This window comes from Eptatretus burgeri, chromosome 6 (assembly GCF_056783735.1).
Source record: "Eptatretus burgeri isolate ZD-2024b chromosome 6, Ebu_testis_v1, whole genome shotgun sequence".
In the NCBI taxonomy this organism is placed as follows: domain Eukaryota; kingdom Metazoa; phylum Chordata; class Myxini; order Myxiniformes; family Myxinidae; genus Eptatretus; species Eptatretus burgeri.
In genome coordinates this window covers 10,068,712-10,082,977 of record NC_140966.1, presented here as the reverse complement: position 1 = coordinate 10,082,977, position 14,266 = coordinate 10,068,712, and the positions used below count along the sequence as shown (strand labels likewise).

General features: G+C 42.8%; 1 protein-coding gene across 1 annotated transcript in view; it reads left to right on the top strand.

Annotated features, from left to right (window-relative positions):
* LOC147024232 (integrin alpha-8-like) overlaps positions 1–13,615 on the top strand; it is an 84,892-nt gene extending 71,277 nt beyond the window's left edge. Inside the window, exons 17-22 of the mRNA XM_085883937.1 lie at positions 3,013–3,167; positions 3,445–3,576; positions 12,196–12,263; positions 12,980–13,124; positions 13,275–13,361; positions 13,468–13,615. Coding sequence (XP_085740063.1) covers positions 3,013–3,167; positions 3,445–3,576; positions 12,196–12,263; positions 12,980–13,124; positions 13,275–13,361; positions 13,468–13,572 — 692 coding nt within the window. The 3' untranslated portion in view covers positions 13,573–13,615. The remainder of the gene's footprint in view (positions 1–3,012; positions 3,168–3,444; positions 3,577–12,195; positions 12,264–12,979; positions 13,125–13,274; positions 13,362–13,467) is intronic.
* The last annotated feature ends 651 nt before the right edge of the window (positions 13,616–14,266 follow it).

Genomic DNA, 14,266 nt, shown 5'->3' with positions numbered 1-14,266 from the left:
TTTACTGTATTACACAAAACAATAAACACAAAGCTTATATTAAACACAAAGACCTCAACCAAATATGCAAGAGAATAAAAGAAAGCATGTTAAAAGTACTGTGTGTAGCTTTCATTCGACAGCGGTCAAGAGAACAAAAGGGCCCCCATGCCGCACAACTCCAACCAACTGGAGAGTTCATGGAGAACACCTTACCCTGTGCAGTCTTGAGACATGGGAAAAATATTTTAAACTCTTGCTTTGTGTTTCCAAGCACGATCCTTATTTTGTTTCAGCTGTGATTTTGTCTGAATACCAATATTTCCCAACGCTGAGAGTGTGAGCGGAAAATTTGATTGGTCGAGATGGCGTAAAATGGCATAATATTTTGTTCAAGTTCTGCAAACTGAAGGTTTTTGGAAGTGCCGACCAGGCGATTTGTGTTCTACAATGTTCCAGTACTATATAATTCAATTGAAGTAAAATAAAGCTTTAAAGGCTGTAGGAAAAAAAACAACAAAACCCATTTTTTCAGAAGTTTACCGCTGTTGATGCAGCATCTTGGACACCACCTTATTTAACACGTTACATTAGTTTTTCATGCCTGTTGCTTGTGTCCTTTATGATGTCCCTAAAAATAATAAATTTCCAGCCCAAGAAAAATGCACATGAATAAAAAAAAACTCACTTGAGTAGGGAAGGTCTCGGTGAGCTGTATGTGAAAACTTTACTGCTTATTCAATGTGGGGGTTGAAAAGGGGATGGGACTGCACTTATAGCAGTTGGTCGAGCATCTAATGGTGGATCATATGTCACAACTCATGGTGGAATCCACTCATGGTTATTATGTTGATGGAGCTGGTAAGCAGAAGTGTAAGCATGAACGGTATCCTGGGGAAGATGTTGTATGGGGGAGTTGTTACTGGGGGAGTTGAATAAGGCATTTGGGAAGAATGGATTGAAGATAAGTATGGAGGTGATGTGGGTCAGGCACCAGGTCGGAGGGTGGAGCGATTGATGGCAGACAGAAAAATATCAAGGACATTCAAAGGGAAAGTTCTGGTGTCTTTTGTAACACCGGCCTACTTTTACTTTCTGGAGACGGTGGCAGTGACAGAGACAACAACAGAGGCTGCAGGTCTGTGAGAACAACTGGGTCAGGAAGATTGCGGTAGTGAAGCGGGTGGACATGAGGAGGATGGATGAACTGATGGAGGGCCTTATTGTGGAGGTGAGCTTTATGGGGAGATTGGTAATAAGCCGGCTGAAGTGGGCTGGTCACTTGGTGTGGCTGGAGGAAGAGAGAATGACAGAGAAAGCAGATAGGTTGAGGGAGTGAGGTGGGATGAAAATATGTAGATGTAGATGTGGCTGAGGTTGGATGGGAATATTTTTTTGAGGAGCGATGTCAATGAGGAGGGGGTGGCTGGAGAGTTGAGAGAGCGACCTGAGGACAGGAGGAAGTACGTAGAGGAGTATCGTGTTCAAGGGAGGGCAGAAGTTTAGTACCATTTGGCCTCACCCCTTATAAAGTGAATTTTTTAAATAAAATAATGTTGAGAAGTGAAAAACATAATAATAACTAGAACGGCACTTGGTAGAGCACATTCCTCTGCAGGCTGAACAGTTTATCATTTGTGGACAACTGATATGCCGGATCTGCATCGGGATCTTAACCCAAATCCAATCGGCTTGTTCTTGTCATCTGACCAACTCATCTTGCTACATATCATTTTTGACCATATCTTTCAATAGTGAAGAATCATTAAAAAATATTCTCGTGTCTGGATTTGGATGTGGATCCTCACCAAAATTGAATCAATTCATCCTTGTCATACTCCCAACCTGTCCACCAAGTTTTGTCTGAATCCATCCTAACTTTTTGAGATGTCGTGCTATATATCGTTAGTGGTCCTACTACTCAATGGTGAAGAATCACCGAAAACAAGGATAAATGTGTCCAAGAGCCGCGTCCTAAAGGTTTTGTCTTCACCAGGAGAAGAAGAAGAAGAAGAAGAAGAAGAAGAAGAACAACAACGCAGAGCTCTCTTAGAGCCAGCGTTCGCTACGCGAGACGCGGCTAAAAAATTCTTGTTTCTCGATCTTCTCCAAAATCTCACCAATTCATCGTTATCACACACCCAACCTATCCACCAAATTTTGTCTGAATCCAGCCACAATGTTTTGAGATATACTCCTCACAAACAGCAAGACAAACAAATGGGTGAAAACGTAACCCCCATCCACCTTTGGTGGAAGCAGCGTAATATGAAAACTTTATTTCCTACTCCTGCTTGTTGGACTGCACCACTGGTAAGCGATAGCAGCGCTCCTGGCCAACCTGATTGATCTCAGACCTCATTAGCACAGCAATGTAATGAGGAAATTGTGCCAATGAGAATACTGGGACAAACGCACGTCATTGCAGTTGGAGTTGCTGGCAGCTCTACCAGGCTCCAGCAGGAAGTGTATATACACACCATGGGCTACGACCGAGATAGGTGTTGTCCTGTTTGTTGAACAACACTTGAAAGAGGAACTTATGGAAGGTGTGTTATAGGTCACATTTGAATCCAGCAAATTGCAGGTGTTGAGGATAAAATGACTTGACTTGAAGTTTGACATTCTGTATGGAAATTAAGATTCAGTTTTAGGCACTCTTGCGTTGCGTTTTTTAATACCCATACCGTAATGGTACTACCTATAGTTATATGTGCACTGCTTCCTCTTACGTAAGGATACGGGTCAGTGGAGATGTATGTGTCAAGATAGTTGACAGTGATACGAGGTACGTGGGCCGAGCTCTTCTGAAGATGATGTAACGCGAAGGTATCATTTTATCCCTTGCAGTAATTTGTGCAAAGATGACTCCAGATAACATAATTTTTCATAACAAGGAGGCTTTACCTGCAGTTCATAATACAAATGATTACTTGAAGTACATTTGAGTGTTTAATGTTTTCGTTTCTTTTAACCTGAAATTCAGTGATGTGGCTAAAAGTGTAACTGAACAGTGATCGTGTGGCTGTGTAGAGGTGGCCATCAGCCTTTACGTGGATCAGCTGAAGCGGAAAGGAGCTTTGAAACGAGTCCGTCTGTTGACGTCAAATGAGCATACATCCCATGACACAATATCATTGAGCAGGGGTTCCTCTTCTGTTAAACAGAAGCTTCGAGCTTTCTTGGAGGTGAGAATAGCTGATCGTTGAAATTAAACACAATTTATTTTAGCACAATTAAATGATAAGAGAACAAGCTTTTCAGACACAGATTATGTGAGACAAACATCTTCTTATTAATGTTGCCCCAACATTCCCAAAGACCATGTTGGTACCATGACACTATGTTGGCAGCAGGGATATTTCATTGCTGTAATCATGAAATGCAGCACGCTTGCGTGTATGTATGTGCAATGTGTTTTACACTGTGGGATGTCACATTATTTTATTTTCTGTGAATCTTCAGGAGGAGTTTGGTGACAAGCTCACTCCAATCGTGGTTGGTCTGAACCTCACCCTGGTGGAACAACAATCTTCCAACAAGCACGACCTCCAGCCTGTCCGCAGTCGGCATTTTCCTGATCGTGTGAGCACTCAGGTAACACCAATGCGCAGCCTGACCACATCCAACACACCCACAACCTGAAACTTATTATAGTTCCAATCAGATGTAGTTCTCTGAATTGAACACAAACTCCAAATGTATATATAAAAAAAATCTGAGTTAATAATAACTCTTTTAGGATCATGGTATCTCCCACGATAAGGCTGAGTCTTTGGGTCTCTCACTCTCTCACTGCAGGCAGGTCGGTGGTCTTTCTTTATTCTGCAGTCTCCTCTCCGGCCCCACCCCCCAGCCCCCCTTCCCCCACCAAATTTCTGCAGGGTGCTCAAAGTCCGGCAAAAACCTCCTTCTGGTAAAACTGCCAAAATCATGAATCACTGCTCACCTTCACTCTTTCATTCCTCTTTTTCCCCGCCTTTGGAACAAACTCCCACACTCTCTTCAATCCCACTCTTCCCTCCAGGTCTTCAAAACAGCTGTTCACCACCATCTCTTCTCTTCCCCCATTCAAAACCATGATTTTCTACCGCTAATCCACCCCAAACTTACCTCCTTCAAATTCCCTGCTTTCCTTCCTGAAAGTTATCACCTTTAAACGAATATATGAACTTTGCGACACTGAAGGCCTGTTTCCACAAGTGCATTGAACCCGGATTGGAAAGTTCCCAGGGGGAATGCAAAATGTTATTTTTGCCTGAGCTGGAGGTTTGGAAGTGTATAAGATTCTTCAAGGAGACCACAACAATTTACAGTCTCTCACCACTGGTCTCCCATATCTACAACTGTGTGGTCCCTAAAACCAACCTCCTTCAAATTCCCTGTTTTCCTTCCTGAAAGTTTCTGTCGTGTCCATCTTGTATACCCCATGTTCCCCGCCCCATCCCTCTCCCTTCCACAGATCTCCTCATGTCTCTGTTACCCACTGTTTTGTGCTTCCCTCTCCCACCCCTCTTGTCTCCTGCTCCCCCTTGTTATATGTTTTGTGCATTAGCTGTTATACGAGCCTCGACATTGTATACAAAAAATAATCTTTATATTACTAAAACACTCTCATCTTGTATGTTCCCGAAATACAGACAAAATGGTACAAGATAGCGCAAAAATTTTCGGCCCACCTTACTCACCATTTTCCTGCGGTGTGCAGTCTCAAGTTTTGTTAAAGGCCCTGTCACACCTTGGCGATTTAGCCAGCGTATGCTGACGTATGAAAAATTTGTCTAAAACGCTGGCACACGTCGAATACGTATGGGTAAGATTTGTATACGTTAAGAGCACGCTGGCATACGTCGTAGTACGCTGGCATACGTCGTAGTACGCCGAGCTGTTAAGCCGCTGTCACACCTTGACGATTTAGCCAGCGTATGCCGGTTTATGAAAAATTTGTCTAAAACGCTGGCACACTTCGAATACGTTATGGGTACGTTTTGTATACGTTAAGACCACACTGAAAAACACTGCCATAAGTCGTAGTACGCTGGCTTTAAACGTTGTACTTTTGGGTTGTCCTCAAATTTTTGCATGCTTGAAATGTTACGACGTATGCCGGCATATGACTCACACGTTCCGCTATGCTGGCCATAATTTGAAGGCACGTTATGCGATCGTTGACACACGTCGACACACGTTACTTGTAAGTTACTCATAAGTCGAAACACGTCGAGGTAATGTTTAGCGTACCCGAAACTTATTTCTACCCTATGAGTAACGTTTTGTAAGCATGCCACACGAACGTTGTTCACACTTCGCAACACGTTACTTGAAAGTTCCTCATATGTCGAAACACGTCAAAGTAATGTTTAGGGTACCCATGACTTATTTATAACCTATGAGTAATGTGCTTGGGAATTATTTGTAAAGCATGTCCTACGCACAAATACGTATGTAGATGTATTTGACGTCTTCAGGACGACCACAGAACTTAATGAACGCGTTTCTAACTTTCAGATACCGTATAATGGCGTATTGGCAGCGATTAGGGGAATTGGTGTATAAAAAGGGGCTTCGCAGGAGGAACCCGTCTTTTTTTTAGACTTCGTGGTGAGTACATGTCCATGTCATTCTGGGAGATGGAGGATACGGCTAGGCTGAGACGACAATACCTACCTGTCCTCCAACATCAACATGACCTCATCGAGTTGACACTGCACCAGTTGCGTGCCAATAGAGCCGGGAGAAGAAGACGTGAACGGAGGAGAAGGAACTGGGTGAGACCATGGATCGGGAGGCGACGCCATTACAGCATATATGACCAGCTCATGGTGGAACTCCGGAACGAGGACCATGCATCCTTCATCAACTTCCTGCGAATGCCCCCAGCGATGTTCGATGAGCTGCTAGCCAGAGTGGGTCCAAGGATAACCATTATTATTATTAAATCCATTATTATTAAATTATTATTAAATCATTTCAATAGTCCAGTGGAAGCGATTTAACTCGTTCAATGGAAACGATTTCAATTGCCGAGCACCAGCGTCCAAAAACAATAGGCGAGTGACAGCCATTTATTAAAAGTGAAGTTGCAGCCTAGGAATAGAAAACCTCACGTAATCGTCGACGATACGCTGCCACGCTATGCATACGTTAGACTATCGTTGGGCATAGGTTGTGGACGCCTAAAACATGCTAATCAATCGTTGGTATAACTTATGTATAAGTTATCGAAGTGTTCTGTGTTCATTACTAGTACATTATGCATTTATCCAAGTCGTTTTGAATACTTTTAAAACTGAAACAAAAAAATAGTTCATCGTGGGAATGAGAAAAAAAAATTTGCCGAAAAGAACATCGAACAATGGTGCAAAGTAGTCTCCTATTCGTGGACGCAACAATGGTCCATCATCACCCACACCCTCCCCATCACGCTCACCTACTACTACTGACATGGACATACTACAACTACCAATACTACTACTACTACTGCAACTACTACTGACACGCTCACCGACTGCTACTACGACTACGACTACTGATACTACTGACATTGACATCTACTCAACATGGAGTCTGGAACACTGACGGGTTCCTCTTGTGAAGCCCATTTGTATATACCAATTCCCGTAAACGCTGCTAAATCGCCATTATACAGTAGATGTAAGTTAGAAACATGTTCAGTAAGTTCTGTGGTCGTCCGGAAGACGTCAATCAAATTCGTCTACATATGACAATGTGCGTTTGAGATACGTTACACATCGGTTCAAAGCACGCTACTCATAGGTTCAAAGCACGCCACTCATAGGTTCAAAGCACGTTACTCATAGGTTAAAAATTAAGTTTCGGGAATGCTAAACATTACCTCGACGTGTTTCGACTTATGAGTAACTTACAAGTAACGTGTGTCCGACGTGTGTCAACGATCGCGGAGCGTGCAGAGAACTTATGCCAGCGTATGTGGAACTTGTAAGCCATACGTCGAGTATGTCGTAAAATTTTCAGCATGCTTGAAATTTCACGACGTACTAGACATATCACGGAATATGACAGCGTACCTCCTCGTTTTTCAGCGTGCTACTAACATATACACAACTTACCCATACCGTATTCGACGTGTGCCAGCGTTTTACACACATTTTTCATCGGTCGGCATACGCTGGCTAAATCGACAAGGTGTGACTGCGTTGTTGACACTTCCAATTTTCAGGCGGTTATGATTTAAATCGGCGAGCGGCAGCTTTTTAACAGAGAACGGCACGAGTTAGTCGGCGATACGTGCAGCGCACTATGCCTAAGTTAAACTATCATTGGGCATAGGTTGTGAATGCCGCCAACAGGCTAAGCATTCATTGGTATAAGCTATCTATAAGACAACGAAACGTTCTGTGCCCGTTACTAATATGTTATGCATACGACCAACACGTTATGAATACGACCAAAACTTGAAAAGAAAACCTCAAAACTTCAGCGTACGCCAACGTTTTACATACATTTTTATACGTTGCCATTGCTGGCTTAATCGTCAAGGTGTGACAGCGCCTTTAGACAAATTTTCCAAGCTTGAAATTTTTCGACGTATGCCAGCGTATGACTCACACGTTCCGCATAATGCTGGCCATAAGTTGTCGGCACTCATAAGTCGAAACACGTCGAGGTAATGTTTAGCATACCCAAAACTTATTTCTAACCTATGAGTAACGTGTTGTAGGCACGTTACACGATCATTGACACACGTGGACACACGTTACTTGTAAGTTACTCATAAGTCGAAACACGTCGAGGTAATGTTTAGCATACCCAAAACTTATTTCTAACCTATGAGTAACGTGTTGTAGGCACGTTACACGATCGTTGACACACGTGGACACACGTTACTTGTAAGTTACTCATAAGACGAAACACATCGAGGTAATGTTTAGCGTCAGTGTTCCAGACTCCTTGGTTTTTTTTTTTGTTTTTTTTTCTTCGGCATGACGGTGATATTGACACTTCGATTTATAGTGCGGTAATAATATAATATAATTAATAGGCTGCCGTTCAATGATTTAAATCATAACCGCACTATAAATCGAAGTGTCAACATCACCGTCATACCGAAGGAAAAAAACAAACAAACAAAAAAAAACAGGGAGTCTGGAACACTGATGCTAAACATTACTTCGACGTGTTTCGACTTATGAGTAACTTACAAGTAACATGTGTCGACGTGTGTCAACGATCGCGTAACGTGCCTTCAACTTATGTCCAGCGTATGCGGAACGTGTGTCATACGCCGAGTACGTCGAGAAATTTTCAACATGCTGAAAATTTGTCGACGAGCTCAGCGTACTACGACATATGCCAAGCATGCTTCAGCGTGCTCTTAACGTATACAAAACTTACCCATAACGTATTTGACGTGTGCCAGCGTATTTGGAAAAATTTTCATACGTCGGCATGCGCTGGCTAAAATGTCAAGGTGTGACAGTGGCTTGACACTTCGATGTCTAGTGCGGTTATGATTTGAATCTTCGAGCCGCAGCTTATTAATAGCCTACGCCACGTGATCGTCGGCGATACGCTGCCGCGCTATGCATAAGTTAGACTATCGTTGGGCATAGGTTGTAAACGCCGACAACACGCTCAGCATTCGTTGATATAAGTTATCTATATTTTATCGAAACGTTCTGTGTACGTTACAAATACGTTATGCATACGTCCAACTCATGAATACGTCGAAAACTGGAAAAATACATCAATAGTTCAGTGTACGCCAGCGTTTTACATACATTTTGATACCTTGCCATATGCTGACTAAAACGTCAAGGTGTGACAGGGCCCTAAAATCGGGCAACGAAAAAATTATTAAAAAATCAATTCCCAATTCAGTCAAGTACTCTTCAGGAGAATTTGATCAATGCAAACAACCTCAGCGGTATAGTTCGCTAGAGCTATCTTTTTTTTCTTGAAGTGATTTATTTTCAAATCTCAAACATTTAGTATAGACAAAGAAGGATTTATTTTAAAGCATAAAATAAACATCGCCATTTTGATCTAATACTTCCGTGTTCATTAATAAATATAATTGTGTAAGATGATGTAATTATTACATTATGATGATGTATGATGATGATTATATTAAAATAAAATTACATTACGATGCAATTATCTGCAGGCTACTGTAGTATATGGGAGTACAACTTTCATATACTACAGTGCTAACTAGCATTTTTGCTTGGGAGGATGTGCAACTTCCTCTCCATTCCCGCCTCTTGTTTGTCCATGTGTTGTGCCATCTTCCTAATAGTGATGACTCCATCTACTTCTCTCTCTCAGACAACATGGACAAACTTTTAACCACTCATCCCAACTCTCTCTTCCTCATATGTGGTGATTTCAGTTATCACCACGCAACTTGGCTAGGTGTTGATACCTCTCTTATCATCCATGGCACTTCAGCAAAGGACTTCTGTGACTCCATGGGAATGACTCGATCCTGTGAACTTTCCAACCCCGATTTTCCCCAATGGCAACTCCTCCCTTCTGGACTTGGTGATAACCAACTTTCCCAGGAATGTCTCCTGCACTTCCTCTGCTCCAATTGGTTCATCTGATCATATGCTTCTGAAAGTCAACTTCTCTCTGGCTATTATCAGAGAGCGATCTCAACACCGGCGAGTCTGGCAGTTCACTCTGGCAAACTGGCAGGCACTGCAAGCAACCTTCTCTCTTCAGGATTGGTTCTTCTATATCAACTGCCTCTGATGTTAACTCAGCCTGGGAATTCTTCCACAGAAACCTGTTCTCTCTCATGCACATATTAATCCCATCTCATCTTCAATTATCCTACCCTTCTTCGTGCCCAGGGTACACTGAAACCAGTGGTGAGTCAGTTGCTCTGAAACAACTTGCCTTCTCTCCCTGGAAAGCCAATCCAGAGAGGGCAATCTCAGTGCTTTCTAAAAAGTCCACAACAAGTGTGTGTGCGCTCTTATGAAAGCTAGAAAACAACATTTGCCAAACCTCAAGAATGAACTTTCAAACTCGTCTCCCTCTTCTAAAACCTAGTGGTACCTTCTGAAGTCTGTCTCTGTTGTATGCTCCCCTTCCAGCTCTTCCCTCTCTTCAAATGGCACCACAGCCGGCTGTTTTGCCCTCAGCTAGGGCTCTTCAGCTGATTTCACCAACATGGCTTTCAGTGTGCTGGCCAAACAGTCCATACAATTAGCTTTGTAAAGCATGTCGCACTGTCCCATGTACCATTGTTTTTAAATGCCACAAGTCCCCCACCTGGCCTTGCCTGTTTCAGGAGGTTTCACACAATACGTCCTTACTCTATTTTCCCCAATAAGGTTTGCACTCACCACCTCCTCGGCGCATGTTTGTCAAGACGAATTCCGTCTGACAGTTTCTCTGATTCAAGCGTACATCTAACCAACTCAATAACATGTTCCATACAATTCTTAAGAAAACCTATCTATGGATCCCCTTTCACCCCCCTCCCCCCCTTCCACATAATCTCCTCGAATACCCTCTGAGCTCAACTTTACTGTGATATGTAGATTATTCATCATTTCGTGTGCAGCCTATGGCTGGGAGCGCGGCTTCACCACTGATGTAGGTTATTGATGGATTCTTTATATTTTGAGCTAAAATGTCCTTCCCCATGAGCAACCCCTCAAGTTTGTACATGCACATCTCTTCTAAAGGGGCTGTCACACCTTGACATTTTAGCCAGCGTATGCCGACGTATGAAAAATTTGGCGAATACGCTGGCACATGTCGAATATCTTATGGGTAAGTTTTGTATACGTTAAGAGTACGCTGAAGCACGCTGGCATACGTCGTAGTACGCCGAGCTCGTCGACAAATTTTGTGCATGCTCAAAATTTTTCGACATATGCTAGCGTATGACTCACACGTTCCACATACGGTGGCCATAAGTTGTAGGCACGTTATGCGAGGGTTGACACACGTCGACACACGTTTCTTGTAAGTTACTCATAAGTCGAAATACGTCTTATTTCTAACCTATGAGTAACGTGCTTTCAACCTATGTGTAACGTATCTCCAACACATATTGATGCATGTAGACGTATTTGACGTCTTCCGGACGACCACAGAACTTACTGAACGTGTTTCTAACTTACAGCTACCGTATAATGGCGTATTGGCAGCGTTTAGGGGAATTGGTATATAAAAATGAGCTTCACAGGAGGAACCCGTCAGTGTTCCAGACTCCATGTTTGTTTGTTTTTTTGTTTTTTTTTTCTTTGGCATGACGGTGATGTTGACACTTCGATTTCTGGTACGGTTATGATTTGAATCGTCGAGTGGCCGCCTTTTAATAGGCTACGCCACGTGATCGTCGGCGATACTCTGCCGCGCTATGCATAAGTTAGACTATCATTGGGCATAAGTTGTGAACGCCGACAACACCTAAGCATTCGTTGGTATAAGTTATCTATAAGTTATCGAAACGTTCTGTGTACGTTACTAATACATTATGCATACGTCCAACTCGTTATGAATACGTCCAGAACTGGAAAAAAAAACATCAATAGTTCAGCATACGCCAGCGTTTTACATGCATTTTGATACCTTGCCATACGCTTGCTAAAACGTCAAGGTGTGACAGGGGCTTAAGGCTCAGGACGCTGACATGAAAAAAAATATTCGACGTCGATACCATATTAAGTTGGCTAGTGCTGCGTAATACTCGACCGTTTCAAAATTGTGAAGAATGACATGTTTTATAAGGTTTTAAGGGTTTCATTGTATTCTCTGTGATAAACGTGGCACACCTGGGTGGTCGCAGTCTCCGAGATGAAATTGCCCTTGAAGTTTGATTCTCACCAAATTGCGCAACAACACCGCATGCCCCGTGAGTTAGGCTTGAGTGTTGTGTGTGAATTGATGATGGAGGTTTAATATTTCACAATTCTATGAATATAGAGGTAAAATGGCCTCCAAAAAATTGACCTTTATCGAAGTGTCTAATCTCGCTGAATGTCCCTCGAAGTTTTGCTCCAATGTATGGATTGTCAAGGGATGATTTGTGTATTTTCTCCCGACGACGATGGATTTGTGCTCCATTTTCCCAGAAAACGTACAAATTTATAACTGCTTCGAGCAACATGGCTCCATGTGGGTGGTGGATTCAGACTGCTTGGAAGCCGACTGCACTTCTCACAGTTCTAGTTGTAATTATTATTGGATAATCGCATCTACCCCTCCTTGCAGGCCCATATTTTGCTTGATTGCGGAAAGGACAACATATGCATTCCAGACCTGCACTTGTCAGTCTCCAAGTAAGTCTCAACGGGTGGGCCTTCAGAGCAGAATAGTTGGTTGTAAAAGGGCTCCAACTAGAGAGAGCAATTTATGGAAACTAGAAACCCCCGCTCCTTACGGGAGTGGCTGGGGGGGAGGGGGGGTTATGGTATTCTCATTATTCAAGCGTGCAACTCAAAACACCTCTCCAAAATTCCTCTCACTGCCTAATTAAAAACAACTCACTTCACTGGAAAACACAGGGACAGGAATACAAGATTGTAAAGGGTGGGGGCATGTGATACCCTCTCCCACCTGGAGCGGTGCTACATGATACACATTTGCAGAGAGAATTTGCAATCCCCCCACCCACGAGACCACAGGTAAAGATAAAAACTCCCTCATGCATTAATGATTGGGGCCATGCTGATCCAATGTAGCAAGTCTGGATGGAATTGGCCCATGATTGTAGGAGGAGTAGCGCAACACACACACACACACACACACACACACACACACACACACACACACACACACACACACACACACACCGGTCTGTGAATTATAGTGAGGATGCCTACCATTTCTGTGGAACTCTCTACAATGCAATGCATGGAATGCTTCACCGCATCAATTTATAATCGTGACGAGAAATTATTTATTAATGCGAGTTACTGTCTCTGTTTGATGCACGAACTGCAGTGTGGAGTCCTCGATATGTGCCATTGGTGTATTTCTGATGACGTGTGAGCAGAGACCAGAAGAATCTGTACGTGGGGGCCGAGAATGAGTTGCGCCTTTTACTGAAAGCGTTCAACAAGGGTGAAGGGGCTTACGAGGCAGAGATTCAAGTCTCGTTGCCTCCTGAGGCAGACTACGTGGGCTTCACCCGCATCAAGGTGAGGCCTAAACATTTAATCTTGCCCAACCAGCAGACTCGCTTAACTGTGAACCGCCGAGCTGGATGCTGTATTGAGAGCCAGTTATTTGAAAGTCATGAAGTGCTTTTGTTGTAGTGTTGTGATGGGTGTGTGTGTGTGTGTGTGTAGCGACAGAGCACGTGTGCATACAAGTCTTTGAATGCCACTCGCACTGTCGTCTGTGGATTAGGAAACCCCATGCAGAGTGGTGCTGAGGTGAGTACACTGAAAACAATAACATTAACAACAATCACAGCAACAGCTCATGATGTGGGAATGTGTTACAACCAAAATAAACCTCTTGATTCTTGTGCACCAACAGCACCATGTTGAACTGCGCTTTAGCGTCCCCAAATTGCTGGGCGACCAGGACACTGTTTCCTTTCACATTGTCATCAACAGGTACCAGCCGAGAGTTGTCTTTTAGGTCAGGAAATGTGCACGTGTGTAGGATTTTCATCAGATTTCCGTTGGGATTTCACCAGCTGAGATTATTTTGCAGATGCTTTATAGATATGCACATTGATTTGTGTTATTTAATGTGACACATGTCTAGTTACACTCGCCGAAGGAGGAGGGTATTACGTCTGGGTCCATTTGTTTGTTTGTTTGTCCACCCAGAACTTTAGTGTTTTTCTCCACATCTACTTGTCAGATTGAGACGAAATTTTCACCATAGGTGCAACAAACTACTCATGTAGAATGTTTTAATCATAATTATGTCTTTGAATGAAAGCCAATTATTTTTATTCTAGTGTAAGGTTTGAAAGGCATGAAGTGTAGTGTAAGGTATTGTAGTATTGTAAAAATTTTACACATATGATGTCATAGGTCGCGTGGTTTGGCTGCCATATTGGATTTGCCCTAAAACCTATAAAATTCTTCTTCTCCAGAATGGCTGGACAGATTGAGGGGAAACTTCATTCAAATGTTCCACAAGGCACGAGTGTCCAATTTTTTACAGGAATAATTGATAGGTCACATGGTTTTGCAGCCATATTGGATTGAAGAAAAATGTTAAATAATGTTTTCTCTGGAACCACTCACTCAATTGACGTGAAACGTCAGAGTTATGATCTCGTGGTGATGTGAAATGAGGGTTTTAAATTCCAACTAGATCA